This window comes from Orcinus orca, chromosome 7, assembly GCF_937001465.1.
Source record: "Orcinus orca chromosome 7, mOrcOrc1.1, whole genome shotgun sequence".
NCBI classification, from domain to species: domain Eukaryota; kingdom Metazoa; phylum Chordata; class Mammalia; order Artiodactyla; family Delphinidae; genus Orcinus; species Orcinus orca.
This window is the reverse complement of record NC_064565.1, coordinates 83,011,573-83,028,723: the sequence shown is the minus strand read 5'-3', so window position 1 is coordinate 83,028,723 and position 17,151 is coordinate 83,011,573. Positions and strand designations below refer to the sequence as shown.

The window sequence follows — 17,151 nt, the reverse complement described above, 5'->3', positions numbered from 1 at the left end:
TATCTCCATGGACAGCATTTAGCACCTAATTACCAGAGAAATTGCCACTGAGCTGGGGAGCAGCTCTATCAATGTCACTTAAAGACAACAGAAACATCACTCTTTTTAAGAGACTTGAGGGCTTCCAGGAGCCTTCAGACACCTATAGAAGCAGGAGGCAGGGCTGTGGTAAGTCCAAATCACAACTATCATCTCCAAATCATTTGTTTTATCAGGAGCAGGTGTTTGTATATTTGACTATAAATATACCAGTTGCATTTTCATTTCTTTCATTCTGGAACAGCTAAGGAACTGTCTCTTTTCCCAGCCCTTCCTCACTACCTTAACTCCTCGCTACCATTCCCTCTAGGCTAGAAGGACTGCGGCTCTTTCAGCATTAAGACTAAAAAGGATTTCCTTCTCTTGACTCCTCAGGGCCCCAGCAGCCGCCTGTATGGAAAGACTAAATTTCAAGTGAGCACTGAAATGGAGTGGTGCTAGCAATGGGGAGAGTCTATAACTAAGCATTTCAATTCAAAATACACTGGTGGGTATGTAGGAAAGCCAGCTAAATGCAAGCCATCAGAACCATTTAAATAATATTAATTATAGCAATTTATCATACCTTGAGAGTGAGTTTTACTTGTGCAATAGCCCAAAGTTTATAGAGCCAGTTCTGACAAATGATTATACATAAACATAAGATGACCAGTGGTGAGTTTCTTGGTTTTATTTTTGCCTCATGTATCTCAGACTTGGAAGCTGAAGAAACCAGCAATCAGGAAATGCCAATGTTGCAGACCAAGAAAACCCTAAGAAAAGCCTAGAAAGACGGCACATATTTACACAATAACTGTTCTACTCCAGCCAAACACCACCACAGAAAAACCTGTGACCTCACCTGGACCTACAACAGCACAGACCGAGTGGAAAGCCTAGATTTCCACCCTCACAAGGCTATACCAAAGGGGCCCAACACCGCGGCCAGGGTGGTGTCAGAGAAAGACAGTAGGGAACTGGGGATTTTATCCCCGCGGGCCAGTCAGAGGCTCCCCACCCTCACCGCACAGAGTTAGTGGAGGTCATGTAAGAAGTTTGGACTTCACCCCCATCCGTCGTTGTTGTATACCTAGACAGCAGCTTCAAAGGAAAATCAGTTCTGGTAAAATGGTAACATTTTTTTTCTTTAACTTCCTTTACCTGTTGAGTCATTTCCCTGCAAAACAGTATCTCAATTGCTGAAAATGAAGTTCCAAAGTGTACACTAAGGCATAAAAGGCCAGTGAAGCAAACCAATAAGAAATGGAAATCAAGTTACTCTTATCTTCTCATCAAAAATGTAATCACTAAATAAAACAGCTGGGGGAATTAGAAGATTTGCCTACATGGAAAAAAGTTTGAATTGACCCTCCATGTTTCAATCAAGTGTTCACTCTCTCCTCCCAGTTAATCACTGCTGTGCCTGAGCTGCCAGGAGACCTGACTCTGGGCAGACTAGCCAAGAACCACCCACACGGACACCTGGGAAATCTGAAGTCCAGGCTTTCTAATGTAAGAATTTCTTTGGTTGGTTATGCAGAAAAACTGTTAAATACACACATTTCAACTCCTTTGTGTCTTAATGGGGATACTAATCCTCAGGGACAGAGTCGTTTTCAACATGTTAAAGTTTCAAAAGGAGAACCACTCACATCATTGTAATAGATGTGGTTAGTAAAATGACTTTTTATTTAACACAAGAGAATATAGCATGTCTTCTAATTTCCGTAAATTAATAGAAAACTGAGACACACCAAATTTGGATATTTTACTTACATTTCCTTTATTCTTTCTCAGACTATAGGCATAGTTGAATGTTTATACAGCACACACAAAAAGTGGGTTTTAACATTTCAATATTTTTTCCTGTAAACATTAGTTCCTTAGCCACATGTCATTCTTCTGAATTTGTTCTTTTGGGAAACCATGTGACTCAAGATTTTTCTCCTTGTCTAACCCCCTCCAAAAGTATTAGTTAAGATTCCATTTTTTAAAACTTCCAGCTTTATGGTATAGCTGCAGACTGACATTTTATGTATGTTTCTCCCTTTTTTCCCACCTCTTCATGTAAAGAGCTACTGCCACAGACTTGAGTTAAAATGAATGGGATTCATACCTTATTCCAAAATATCTTACAGATGAATTAAAAATTAAATATAAAAAACAAAACTATAAAAATACTGTAATAATATATGAGCAAATATTTAGAGCATAATTCAAAACCCAGAAGCCATAAAGGAAAAGACTGTGTAAATACTAAGACTGCACATTTAAAACCTGCACACAGAAAAACACTCCATTAACATCATCAAAAAGTAAACAAAAAATTGTAATCAAGAAATGATCAAATAGCAAAGGGCTAATATTCTAAGTATACAAAGGATGTTAATAAAAAACAGATGTACAACCTAGTAGAAAAAACTGCAAATGACACAAATAAGTAGTTTATTTAAAAGTCTTTTTTTTTTTTTTTTGGCCACCCCGCACGGCTTACAGGATCTTAGTTCCCCAACCAGGGATTGAACCCAGGCCCTCAGCAGTGAGAGCGCAGAGTCCTAACCAATGGACCGCCAGGGAATTCCCAAGTAGTTTATTTTAAAAAGAAACATAAACAACCAATAAACATGCCCTGGTTTAAACTCACTAATAAAAAATTGCAAAACAACAAAAAAAGAAAATGCCTTTTTTTGTTTTAAATTGGGTTAGCAGTTTTCAAAAGATTGCTAATACCCAGTGTGGGCCAGTGTGTGCAGCCCGGAGGAGAGCAGCCTTCTTATAACCAAGAAATAGCCGTGAGGAAGGTGGCCATGCCCCAAGGATGGTGGGATGGAAAGTCAGGAAGAGCCTGGGACAGCAATGAAGGACCCTGGAGCCACTGCACAAGCCCAGGACTGCTGACCTCTGGCCTTGTTACAAAGAAAAGCAAAACCTTATTTGGTTAAGCCACTCCATTCCAACACATGCTGCCTAACACAATCCTACTCAACATAAGAATTAAAGAAGTCTCCCAAGCATAGGTAGCAGGCAATATTCAGAAACATATGAAATAGCAGATCAAAACAGAGAAGGCTGAGCTTTGGAGCCAGGACTGAGTGCAGACCCTGGCCCTGCTACTTGTTCCTGTGGACACTGAACAGCTACTTTGAAGCTCAGTTTACTTATGTGTAAAGTGGGGATAGAAACAAACAAATTTAATCGTATGAGGATTTAGTGCAATTATGTGGGAAATGTACCACAGTTCCTGACACCCGGTTAGGTGCTCAAGAAACTGAAACCATTATTTTTTTTCAAAAGGTCCAGTTTTAAGTTTGCAAAGTTCTTTTTAGTGAGGTGAACAATCCTATGTTTGGGGAAACTCCAGAACAAATACAGGGCATCATTTAAATATGAATATAACAGCTAAAGATTTAAATATATTTCTATGTGGTAAATCAAAAGATTCACCACTACTTTGCCAAGTATATTAGGTAGTAGTTCACAGGGTCTCCAGAAGAGCCAGAGACCCAAGACCGGACGCTAAGCAGCCATTATGTCTGCGGAAGACCATGCTGCTACCTCTACAGGTACAGATCATGCTAAAGGCAGATATCCAAACAAAAGGCAGAGGAGGGAGGATATATTTTAAGAATGCTTTTTAGTTTTCAGCGTTCAGTCTCTTGTCAGTGATGAAACCCTCCTCCTGAAACAGACATCCTGTGAGAAGATGCAGGTTCACTCTCTCACCCATTCGTTCCTTTAACAAATATTTCTTAACTCTTGGTCAGTCTTGCACTTATGGAATCAATAGGCTAACGGAGGAGAAAGATAGTGCATGAACAGTAATAGAAATAATTATGTAATTATAGTTGATGTAAATACTCATAGGAAGCAAAGTTTGCTAGGAGGGCATGTAACAGATGAACCTAATATATTCAAGGTCAGGGAAGGCTTCCCTGAGCAAATGATATTTGATAAATAATAATATTCTAGTAATAGATTGTGTTTGTGTTATAATATTATAAACAGATCATTTTAGTGAATTTTTTAAAAATACTTATTTATCTAGGCTGCTCCGGGTCTTAGTTTTGGCACGCGGAATCTTCACTGCGGCATGCGGACTTCTTAGTTGCGGCATGCATGTAGGACCTAGTTCCCTGACCAGGGATCGAACCGGGTCCCCCACATCGGGAGTGCAGTCCTACCCACTGGACCACCAGGGAAGTCCCATAAGCAGATCATTTTAAACTTGAGGACCTATGAACTTCTCAGGGGTGCTCCAAAATATTTGAGACGTGTTAAAAAATACATTGGGGCTTCCTTGGTGGCGCAGTGGTTGAGAGTCCGCCTGCCGATGCAGGGGACACGGGTTTGTGCCCCGGTCCAGGAAGATCCCACATGCCGCGGAGCGGCTGAGTCCGTGAGCCATGGCTGCTGAGCCTGCGCGTCCGGAACCTGTGCTCCGCAACGGGAGAGGCCACAACAGTGAGAGGCCCGCGTACCGCAAAAAACAAACAAACAAAAAAAATAAAAAATACATTGGCTCCAAAATATGAAAACTGCCAAACTGAAATATTTAAATAGCTGTAATAAACGTAATATATATAAAAACGTTATTTCCTTTCATATTCATAAAAATGTTAACTTTGAACGTAACTTGTAGATTAACTTTTCTCACTTCCAAGGCATATGTGATGATGGATGAGAAACACAGCCAATTGTAAACTAAGTGACCAATGGCGAGACAAATTCTTAAAATCAATTACAAAAAGCTGTTCAAATTTATATTTTTTCATATACAAATAATATTTAATGTGAAATGGGGATACATTTTAATATATTTGGTCTTATGTGGGGGTGGACTCTACTGCCCACAAAGGTCTGAAAATTGTCTGGTTTTAAGGTCTTGGGAAGCTCGGGGCAAAGCATCTCAAACCTCAAACCTTGCAGAGCAGCAAATGGTGTGCCAGGACCTGAGTGAGATTGGGGGTACAGATGGGCTCTTATCAATAGATCTAGGGTGTCACAGGCATTGGGAGAGAGTAGGAAATAGGGAACTCAAAGATGAAAAATTCTTCTTCTGTAGGTCGAGAGAACATCTGCATCAGGAGAAATCTATCCTATCTGTCGCTCTCCACCTGGCCTCCCTTTCACCATCATCACTGCCTTTCTAGGTCACATCTTGGCCCCTTTTCGCACTCCATTCTGATTCTACACGAGTAATGATTTTTAATTCTCAGTGAGTATATGAACCCTTGAATCTCACACATGAGTGGAGTCTGAAGAGTACAGAGGAAATGATATCTTGGGTTTGGAGGGCTTTGAGAGCCAGAAAGACACATTTGAGAGGCCTCTCCTTCTGACACTTAAGACCTCACTTCACAGACTGTGGCCTCTCCTAACACCCCAGAAATGTGACACCAATCAATATGGTCATTTTAATTGGTATTATCCTGCTAAATCTGAGCTTTCTACTCTGTACTGATGGATTCTTCCCATAGTGATTGCTCTATATCTGGGAACTGGTATTTAATTAAAATAACAAGGACTTAGTCTCTACCCTTGCCCTAAAAGTTGGCATCTTATTCAGAAATAGCAAACCCCACTCATTCCAGCCATAATCCTCTCACCAACAACTAAGCTCATTTTGCCATGCACCATAACATTTCCCCTGCCCCAAGCAATGTTTGAAAAACCCCTCTCCTCCTAATGTCCGCAAATCATCACGAAGTTATTTTAAATCCTTTTGTATTAACACATTTAACTATGTTCAGATAATCAAAATAACTACACATAAAGACAGCACTAAACAAAAACCTTCATTAATTACTAAAGACAGGTTGTGAATATAGCTTAGAAAAAACTTAATGTGAATAAGCAAAACGGATGTTTTCACAGATGTTGTTGCCAAGACTTAACAGCTTCTCTAACTACATATGACATTAATATAAGCCATTATTATAAAACACAATTTATATGTTATCCAGTGAAATGTTTTTAACTTTTTAGAGACAGTTTTCACAAAGTTAACACTAAAATGTAGAATTGAAGAACTAAAAATTGTAAGATATTCCAAATTTAGTTAGGAAGAAATTGAAAATCTATAGTTAAAGATGTACTTTTTTAAAGCTTATTCCTCTCCTGTTAAGGTCACAAACATCACATTTTCCTTCTTCTCCAGTAGTCTCATGTCTAGCTTCTAGAAAGCAGTGCTCTAACAGCTCTTCTAGAAAGCTGTTACCTAAAGTTTATTTTCTAATTTGCATCCAAAATCATACTCCTTAAAATGTTTCATCCTCCATCTCTCCTACTCTGCCTTTCACAAACTGGTAAGCAAGGTTTCTGAACCACAGAATGATCAGTTCTATGAGTCAACTAAAAGATCATGCCAAAAATTTAGCTATCAATGGATCAATACAAGGATGTAGTTAATGGTAAGCTACAAAAAATGATTTCAAGTTCAACTTTTTCAGTCAGAGACTTAAATCAAGCATGTGTGACTGGGAGGCATAAAGAAGTAGGTAACATGCAGGAAATAAAAAGAACCACCATCAGAGTAAAAGTTAAGTCCATAGCATGCAGAACTTTTTGACATTAATAATATGAATTCAAGAAGACTGCTGTGGTAGGCTGAATAAAGGCCCCCTAAGACAAATATGCTACTTTATATGGCAAAAGGGACTTTGCAAATATGATTAATGATTTTATTATTTTTTTTAATACTTATTTATTTGGCTGCACTAGGTCTTAGTTGCAGCATGTGGAATCTAGTTCCCTGTTCAGGGATAGAACCCGGCCCCCCTGCTTTGGGAGTGTGGAGTCTTAATCATTGGTCCACCAGGGAAGCCCCTGATAAATGATCTTGAGATGGGGAAATTAGTCTGGATTATCCAGGTGGGCATAATGATGCAATCACAAGCATCCCTAATTAGAGAGGTGGAGAGAGCTATCACTACAGAAGAGAAGGCAATAAGATTATGGAAGTAGAGACTGGAATGATGGGGCCACAAGTCAAATAATACCAGCAGCCTCCAGCAACTAAAAGAGGCAAGGAGCACATTTCCCCTGGAGCCTCCAGAAAGAGACGGAAACTTAATTTTAGCCCAGTAAAACTTATTTTGAGCTTCTGACCTCAAGAACTGTAAGAGAATAAAGCTGTATTGCTTGAAGTCGCTAAGTCTGTGGTAATTTACTAGAGCAGACACTGAAAACTAATATCATCACTAATATGGTTCTCAATAATCAGAATCCAAGGTCTGCATTTTTTTTGTAAAGTGTTTTTTCTTTTTTAAAAAAATATTTATTTATTTGTCTGCACTGGGTCTTAATTGCAGCATGTGGTATCTAGTTTCCTGACCAGGGATAGAACCCGGGCCCCCTGCATTGGGAGTGCAGTCTTAACCGCTGGACCAGCAGGGAAGTCCCTGTAAAATATTTAAAAATATAAAAGCACCAAATATTTTTTAAGTGATTTAAATACTAATCGAAATCAAGGCAAGAACAATTTCTCTCTATAAATATACACCAGGTTTTAAAACATGATTTTTTTTTTTTTTTTGTGGTACGCAGGCCTCACTGTTGTGGCCTCTCCCGTTGCGGAGCACAGGCTCCGGATGCGCAGGCTCAGCGGCCATGGCTCACGGGCCCAGCCGCTCCGCTGCATGTGGGATCTTCCCGGACTGGGGCACGAACCTGTGTCCCCTGCATCGGCAGGTGTACTCTCAACCACTGCGCCACCAGGGAAGCCCCATGATGACATTTTTTAGGGGAGTTAAATAAGGATTTACCCTCAAAAAAGATTCTTTTGAATTTCTGGAATTGGATGAAGGGGCTATCTCATTGCTAGTGCAATAACGATCATACCCAATGTTTCCTCTTCTCTGGGGTTGCCTTGTTCCTTGGACTCCCCTCAATCTATCTCTGAGGGAGGTAGGGGAAATAGGAGCACAAAATCCTATCATTCCTACTTCATTTACCCCCTTTTAGAACAAGGTATAAAGCATTTTTGTTGTTATTTTTACAGAAACTAACATTTTCTTCTAGACACTAATAAAACCAAAAATATTAAGATCAGCAAATGCTTACAAAGATGTAGAAAATTCTTTTACATAAAGTATCATATTAAATGAGAATGTTTCTTTGACATTGTTACAAAAAAAGGCAGAGAAAATCCTATTATCTGTGACAAACTACAATTTTTTTTGTTTTGTTTTTTTTGCGGTGCGCGGGCCTGTCACTGTTGTGGCCTCTCCCGTTGCCGAGCACAGGCTCCGGACGTGCAGGCTCAGCGGCCATGGCTCACGGGCCCAGCCGCTCCGCGGCATGTGGGATCCTCCCGGACCGGGGCACGAACCGGGTCCCCTGCATCGGCAGGCAGACTCTCAACCACTGCACCACCAGGGAAGCCCCAAACTACAATTTTTAAGTGAAGATTTACAATTGTTACATAAGATACAGATGGCTTACATGAGGTCCACTCAAAATAAAGTGGCAAATACACTATTTATGGAATTATAAACTACTTTTACCAAGGTTTATAGCAGAAGTCCAGATCAGGATAAAATGCTGATTTCATTTAAAAATGAATAAATATTTTACTAATTTTTGAATGGTGATGCTGTAATTAATCATGGACTCTATCTGACATAACATTTGACATACTATCTTCATAGATATAAGTTCAGGATGTCAGTTGTATTTCTCTTTTGGAAATTTGGGTTATTATGAAAACTCAGTAATCTCTTTGCTTAATTACAATAGGTTCTCATACTTGATATAAAGCGTTGCGTACTATAAAAAGAAATGTAAATAGCAGAAAAAAATCAAATAAATGAAGTATTGTAATTAGATTCTTAGCCCAGAGAAAATATCCATGCATCCCCAAATGTTAGGAGTGAGGCTCCTAATTAAACCTTTTAGATGAGTAATCTAACCCGCTAGTGAATTCACTTGGTAGTTACCTGGTTTTATAGTGTACCCTACACTATTAATGCATATTTTTTCAGAAAAAAAATTTGGATGTTTTGACAACCTCAAATAAATTGCTAAACATGTTGTACCGATACATCCATAGTTCTGCTTAGTGAACAATTAGCTGCATTCAAAAAATGAAAATCTTTCATGCCTAGCATGGAAGAACTATACCAAGAAACCTTTAGTACATTCAAGAAGTAGCTAAAAAATGAAGTATATAAAATGTAGCATTTAACTGTGCAATAAAATTATAGGAAGCCTGTAGGAAAAACTAGGGCAGAGTACCCAGGGAAAAGTTAATTAGTTCTATTACAATGAATTTGACATCAGTCAGTAAATGTGTTTGAGACCGTAATACAGTTCTTGCTAACAATGCAATTAATCATAGACTTTAAATTTTATGCTGATACTAAGTTAAAATTTTAGGGAACTCGTTAAAAATTTAGGGAACTCCCTGACAGTCCAGTGGCTGGGACTCTGCGCTTTCACTGCCAAGGGCCCGGGTTCAGTCCCAGGTTGGGGAACTAAGATCTCACAGGCTGGGTGGAACAGCCAAAAACAAAAAACAAAAAAACCCACAAATATATATATATAACTGAGAAACTTGTTTCTAGAAATACAAATTTAACACCTCAAGTCAGAGAAAAGAAAATGTACACACACAAAAGAACTGTAATACCCATGGGAACATAAATTATTAAAAATCAGCTACTTTCCCAGATATGATAGGGCAAAAAGAATGAGTCAACTATATGAGTCAAAATAATTTTATAAAAAGAAAATTTTAACTTTTGGATCTATACTGGGTAATCCAAACAAAAAGTGGAGCCTAACTTCCTTATTGCACAGAACTGTGAGTTTTCTATTCCCCCCTTCTTAGAACACTTACTTCATAAATCAGAGGTTTGCCAGGCTAATCAGTTTTTTTAATACCACCTAAGTACATACATGTATATTTTCAAAATTCTGTAATCAGTATTAAGGAAAAACTAACTGTTTCATTTAGGTCTTACCTAAAGAAGTGGGTCAACTTTACAGTGCAAGAGTATGAATGAGATATCAATATGAATACAAAAGCAAGACTACAAACTGATGTTTTCTTTGGGGGATTTTTTTTTTATGATCAATTCCAAACACACAGTACAGGGAAGATGGAATGAGTAAGAAAAAAATCATATTTTATTCCCCTAGTAACACCGAGTTATATTATTCAAAATATGTTTCAAAGTATTTAGCCAGATCACCAATCCAAGCCACTGCCTTAGTTCAAATGTTCACTAAGAAAATAGTCAAGCAACAGAAATCCATTGTGAGACTTTGTCTAGAGAGAACAGCTACATTATACTATATATAATTTATTAACTTAGTAGTTTAGTCTCCCAATATTTAGCAAGTTTGTGTGAAAATTACTATTCCCACTGGTTCATAGTAACATTAATATAAATGCATCATTTCAAAGTCAATATTCCTTTCACTGTGAACATAAAACTTCTTAAAAGTTAGTTATGGGTTGGGGTAATGACTGGCTGCTGGGATAGCATTGTTCAAAGCCAAATATACTGGCAGGATTGGAAGGCATAAATATATATACAAACTCTCAGGACGGTACTGTTTTCCACATTTTTGCTGTACATACTTGTCTCATAATATGGTATAAATTATTTCCTCCAATTTGAAAAAAAAATCAAGATGACTACATTTTAATCTTCATTTGAAAATAACCCACTCAAATGAAAAAGAAGTTCATTTGTTAATTCTGTTCAAAAGATGGATTTAAATATATTCTTCACTACATGTACAATTTTTTTTTTACCCTTAGTGCCTTGTTACAACCAGTTTAGCAATTAAGACCTCCAGTGCTTTTGTAAAAAATTGCATTCAGTAGGTAAGACTGTAAAATCTACAGTTGAATCCTTCTTAAGACGCTGAATTATAACAAAGTCCAAAAAACGTATAAGCATTCAGCAATACCTTTGGAACCTGTGAATTATTGCAAAAAATCTTACATGTGCATATAATTCAAACATAAACTTTGTGGGGAAGGGGTGTAAAATAAATACTACAATATTTTTCAACTCTGTTTAAGTGTTGCCTAGATGGTTAGAAGAAAAGATTAATATTACTAATAGTAAGAGTCAAACTATTTTAAAGACTGTTCTCCAGGTAGTTAGAACAATTTCACAAAGCAAAGATAAGCACGAGCCTATGCCAGTACATTTTTTCCTGTAGTGTAACTGCTAATATGAGGTATAATCTGTAGGCAATTAATACAAATATAAATAGGTATAAGCCACCACTAAATCACAGTCTGGTGAAAAGCTTCTCAGCTAATGTACTTTGGGGAGAGAGTTAAGGGAAATGAAGAGAAGGGAAGGACAGGGCAGGTTTCCAGTGGGAACATCAATTACACGCTTTTATCGTTATCATCTTGTATGTAACAGTCCACTGAACAGAAAGATAAATCCTTTCCAAGTATGCTGGTCTAGAATATACTTTATGTAGCATAGTAAGATTATTTAAGTATTACTAATGCTTCATTTGCATTTATATTTGGACATACACATAATCATATATATATATCAAAAAGTATAAACAGAATTTAAAAACACTTTTATCTCACTTTGGAAAACTTAACAGTTAAGACTGAACTATGTGGTACAGAATTTTCTAGAATATCAAAACTCAGGTATAAAACCAAAGGAAAACATTACTATCTCTTTAGTAAATGGCTTGTGTGAAACCTCAAGCTCACTCATCTTTTTCATAGATGTGTTTATTTGATGAGGATTGTGATCCAATGATTGTTTAGCAGCAATTTTACCAAACTGTAAATTCTTTTATTAACGGGCATTATAAACAGATAATACTAATCTTATTTAAAAACGATGAGTGCCACACCAGTGAATATACAGCTCATGAATAACTTAAAAAGTATTTCCCATTTTAAAAGGCAACACTCAGCATACAAAAACCTATACTAAACAAAGAAGCTATAATATGGATACGTGATTGATGTGTCTAAAATGATATATATACAGTACATAATTAATGTTAATTATGTGATCAGTACATTTTTTTCTATATGATTCCCTTCATGCTTCACTTTCCCCAGAAACTGAATTCTGAACTTCTTCTTCTAAAATTGGTACAATCAGGTTATCCTTGGACATCAAATTATATTTCATCACAAATTTAGTAAACCGATGACACAAAAATGTTTCATTCTGTAGAGAGGGGAAAAAAAATATGTCATTTCAATTTACTACTCAAAACCAAATAAATGAGACATAATATCAACATTTATTATTGTCATTCTGATAAGAATGTATCAGGACAATTAGTGAAATATACTTACTTCATATTCATCAAATATCTGCCGGTGATGAAAATAAGCATGTGAAAATATTCTGTAAATCCTACGGCATACTGATCCTAGTTTTGCTACAGATGATTCCTTTATGCTAACCCTAGAAATAGATAAGAAATCATAGATTTATAGAGCTGGACAGATCTTAGGAACAGTATAGTCCAATCTTCTCAATTCACAAGTGCAGAAACTGACACCAGAGAAAGTAAGTGACCAGTCCAGGTCACAGCACTAGTAAGTGGCAAGGGCAGGACTAAAACCCCTGTTCTTCACTCCTGGGGCAGTGCTCTTTCTACCTAACCACACTGCCCAAGAAATTCAGTATTATAGTTCTGAAACTTTGTTAAAGTTTAATGCAATTAAAACAAATCCTGACAAAACAAAACTTACTAAAATATATGTTTATGACATTAACACTCTGTCCACTAGAGCTAATTAAAACTACTGAAAGAATTATTGTTTTATTCTACAGAATTCAATTCTTTTTCGTGTGTGTGTGAGAAATAAAAACTGCCTACATATTACTGATTTTTAAAAAAATGTACATAGGATACCAAGGCAAAAACTGTTATTTTTTACCTGTTTTATATGAGCCCTTTGAAGTTAGTGATATTGGGGAAAAGTCTCCAAATCTATCCACCTGGTAATAAATATCTTAATAGAATAAAAGGCCAGTCACAAACCTCACCAATAATATATTACAGTATGCACACACTACCTCTCAGATCTTAAAAATCTGAAGGCAAGGATAAGGACTCCTTCAAAAATAAGCAGTCCCAACAGAGAAGAGACTGGTGGTTGCCAAGGGGGAGGAGATTAGGAGAGGGATGGATTGGGAGTTTGGGATTAGCAGATGCAAACTGGTACATATATGGAATGGATAAACAACAAGGTCCTACTCTATAGCACAGGGAACTATATTCAATATCCTGTGATAAACCATAATGGAAAAGAATATGAAAAAGAATGTATATATATGTATAAGTGAGTCACTTTGCTGTACAGCAGTAATTAACACAACATTGTAAATCAACTATACAATTAAAAAATACTCTAGAAATACATAGAACATACTTAGAAAAAAATATATAAGCAGTCCAACTTAGGAAAATCTGCTCTTTAGGCATGCTAAGAGCATGCCTCTCTCTACCACAGAGATTCAAGTAAGCAAGTGTGTAAAAATCCCAACTCTAAAGCATGAAGGGAGAGCCCTGGAAAATGATGCACAGCAGCAGGAACTGAACTGGCCTGTGAGATTCAGGAGCTGAGTCCTGATGCCTTTAGTTTAACCACAATCTTAATTTCAAAACTTGAATAATTCTGAACAAGCCAAATATATAATAGGTTAAAAAAAAACAGTTTAAAGAATACAATGTATTAACAAGCAAACTAGTTTTAGTTTTAAAAACAGCAATCTTTAAAATTAAATCCAAAAAGTTTAGCACCATGTTTAAAAGTTTTGTTTACCTGCTGGGAAAATATTTATTGCTATTCAGAAGACATGCAGCACCATCAAGTGTGTGTCTAGTATAGTCTATAGCAGGACACTATAAAAGAAAGGATATAAAAATGCATCAACAAAGAGCTCTACCTCTAAAATTAGGTATATTTATTACTTACGCATCTTATTCCGAAAACCCTGAGCATAGTCTAAGAAAAAGTTCCTTACAATATCAGAATGACTGTAAAACTCAATGTTATGTCAATAAATAAGGCTTTATTATCCCCTTCAACTATAATACCTGGCTTCTAGAAAATAAGTGAATCAGTCCCCCAATTTCTCACTCTCAATATTGTACCTAGAAGAAAACAATGCTTAGAGCTGGGAAGAACACCTGATTATCTAATCTAACCCTCTGGCTATGAGGAAACTGAGGCTGATCAGTTTGCAGAATATGCACAGGTTTCTTGCCAGATCTTAAAAGTCTATAGGCAAAGGTAAGGAATTCAAAAAACAAGCAGTCCAACTTAGGAAAGTCTGCTTTTTAGGCATGCTGTCTAAGAGGAGGCTGACTCTGTAACGAAAGAGATTCAAGTAAGCAAGCATGCAAATATCCCAACTCTGAAGCATGACAGGGAGAACCCCTGAAGAATGATGCACAGCAACGGGGACTACCCTTGACTATTGGTCAATGACTTATGCAAGATGATACAGTTAGGAAGAAGGACTTAAAAACCGTAACCCAGATACACCGATTCCTAGTCCACTGATTTATACTTTACCAAGTGGCCCAGCAGCCTCTTTCACTTCACAAATACCTACAGAGATCACTGCCTCCTTACATCTTAAAAAGCATGCCTTATTATGTTGCTGGTACCCTGTTACCAATCTAGCCGCTCTCTCAAAAATTTTCTTCCTTTGCAATTTAATACGAAATCTGAAGTTCCTTTATATTTTAATAAACCTGTCTTAGTACTATTTCATTTATCAGAAACAATGAAACCTATTTGTCTCATGGCAAATCAGCAAACCTATTAAAGGAAAAATAAAACTATAAAGTAATTCTCCTCTTTCAGTTCTTCTGAAGGCAGAGAGGGAGAAGCATCAAAAGAAAGGAAGACTGAGAATGAACCAGGGAACGAAGAAGGAAAAAAAAAACTAGAGAAAGAAATAAAAATGACTCTAGTTCTACCTAGTAATTAGAATATTTTTCAACTGTTGAGAATGAAACTGGTGTTTAAAAATGCAGTAACTACTAAATATGGCTTAGTATAGTACATGGCAAATAGATAAAGATTATCTAAACCAAAAAAAAAAAGTATTTTTCTAACTATACATCCACAGGAATTTACAGCTAGTAGACTCACTGCCTAAAATAGGAACATGAACAGTATTTACTGAAAAAAGTATCTTTCTCCATATATATGATTACAGGTGACTTGGTCAAAAACAAATATCCCAAGTCACTGTGTTTCTCATTCATATTGGTCATTTGGGTGTACCATGGGACACTTTTACAACCTTTAAGTCAGCATGGAAGCAAGCTACATATTTAATTTAAAAATTTCTAGGGACTTCCCTGGTGGCGCAGTGGTTAAGAATCCGCCTGCCAATGCAGGAGACACGGGTTCGAGCCCAGGTCTGGGAAGATCCCACATGCCACGGAGCAACTAAGCCCAAGTGCCACAACTACCGAAGCCTGTGCGCCTAGAGCCCACGATCCACAACAAGAGAAGCCACCACAATGTTCTAGAAGCCTGTGCACCGCGATGAAGAGGAGCCCCTGCTCGCTGCAACTAGAGAAAGCCCGCGCACAGCAACGAAGACCCAACACAGCCAAAAATAAATTAAATAAATAAATATATTAAAAAATAAATAAAGTGAGAATAATGCATCTTTACTATTTGCCAAAATGAAACTAGCTTTTTGGATTCAGTTTCCTAATTGGAATTATCACATCATTTACTATACTATGTAGCCAATTTCAGTGAATTATCAATGAAACTGCTATGATTTTCCCAGACGTAGAATGATACACAACCTTAACACTGCTTCAATTTATTAACTCAAAAAAAGTAACACCATGAGTGAAGTCAGTCTTAAAAAATAAGTACTACTAGCTTAGGTATCAGATACTTCTTATTTTGGAGGATTTGCCTTTTCAAACAAAAGAACATAAAATATTGATTTTCCAACTAGAGAATTACCTGTCTTTAAGCCTTAGAGGTCTGTCAATATAATGATCACTTAAAGGTCTATAATCCTACAGCACAGGCCTAACTTAACTATTTTCAATGAGTCAATGTCAAGCAAAAACTAATTACTACAGATTAAAAGGGAATGCAGATCAAAGGAAATGCAATGCATAGTTTAAACAAACCAGTTGTAAACGACACTTTTGAGACAACTAAGGAAAACTGAATGTGTACTAGGTGTTAGATAACATGAAGGAATTATTTAAAACAAAAAATGTTCTCTAAAAATTGCTACTTCCTATACTCTCGCCTTGACAAAAACTAAATAAGGAGAAAATAACATGAATAAGTTTTTCAAGGTAAGACCAATTATGGAGAGGAAAATCATTATGGTAGGTTTCAAATACGTAGTAAGAAATATTAATGAAATGTAGAGAAAAAATATTGACCTATAAAGTTCAAAAGTAACATTTCTACTTGACAGACTAAGAATCAACTAGTAATCACCAACAGTTATTCCTATCAAAAGACATTAAGACTAAACCAAAAATCTGAACTAGTGCATCTCATCCATTACACACCATATGACAGGTGTTATTCTGTCATAGCCAGTGAATCATAAGTTCTAGCCCATTCAATTGTCCAATTATGAAAAATGATACTACACAAACAAATGGAAAGATACACTGTGTTCATGGATTGTAAGAATTATTACTGTTAAAATGACTGTACTACCAAAGGCAATCTACATATTCAATGTAATCCTTATCAAAATACCTATGGCATTTTTCACAGAACTAAAACAAATAATGTTAAAATTTGTATGGAAACACAAAAGACCCCAAATAGCTAAAACGATCTTAAGAAAGAACAATAAAGCTGGAGATATCAGGTGCCCTGATTTGAATCTATATTACAAATCTACAGTAATCAAAACACTATGGTACAGGCACAAAAATAGACATATAGATCAATGGAACAGAATAGAGAGCCCACACTTACATGGTCAATTATCTATTACAAAAGAGGCAATACATAATGGGGAAAAGAGAGCCTCTTCAATAAATGGTGCTGGGAAAACTGGACAGCTACATGCAAAAGAGTCAAACTGGATGACTTTCTCACACCATATACAAAACTAAACTCAAACTGTATTTAAGACTTAAATGTGAGGTGGGAAA

The 17,151-nt window shown here is 36.7% G+C and overlaps 1 protein-coding gene across 2 annotated transcripts in view; it reads right to left on the bottom strand.

Moving 5' to 3' along the window:
• Positions 1 to 10,124: 10,124 nt before the first annotated feature.
• Positions 10,125 to 17,151, bottom strand: part of HSPE1 (heat shock protein family E (Hsp10) member 1) — a 40,043-nt gene continuing 33,016 nt past the window's right edge. For both annotated transcript variants that reach the window (XM_033430704.2, XM_004262891.4), the window contains 3 exons: positions 13,802 to 13,881; positions 12,323 to 12,434; positions 10,125 to 12,191 (listed from right to left, as the gene is read on the bottom strand). In XM_033430704.2, coding sequence (XP_033286595.1) covers positions 12,060 to 12,191; positions 12,323 to 12,434; positions 13,802 to 13,881 — 324 coding nt within the window. In that variant the 3' untranslated portion in view covers positions 10,125 to 12,059. The remainder of the gene's footprint in view (positions 12,192 to 12,322; positions 12,435 to 13,801; positions 13,882 to 17,151) is intronic.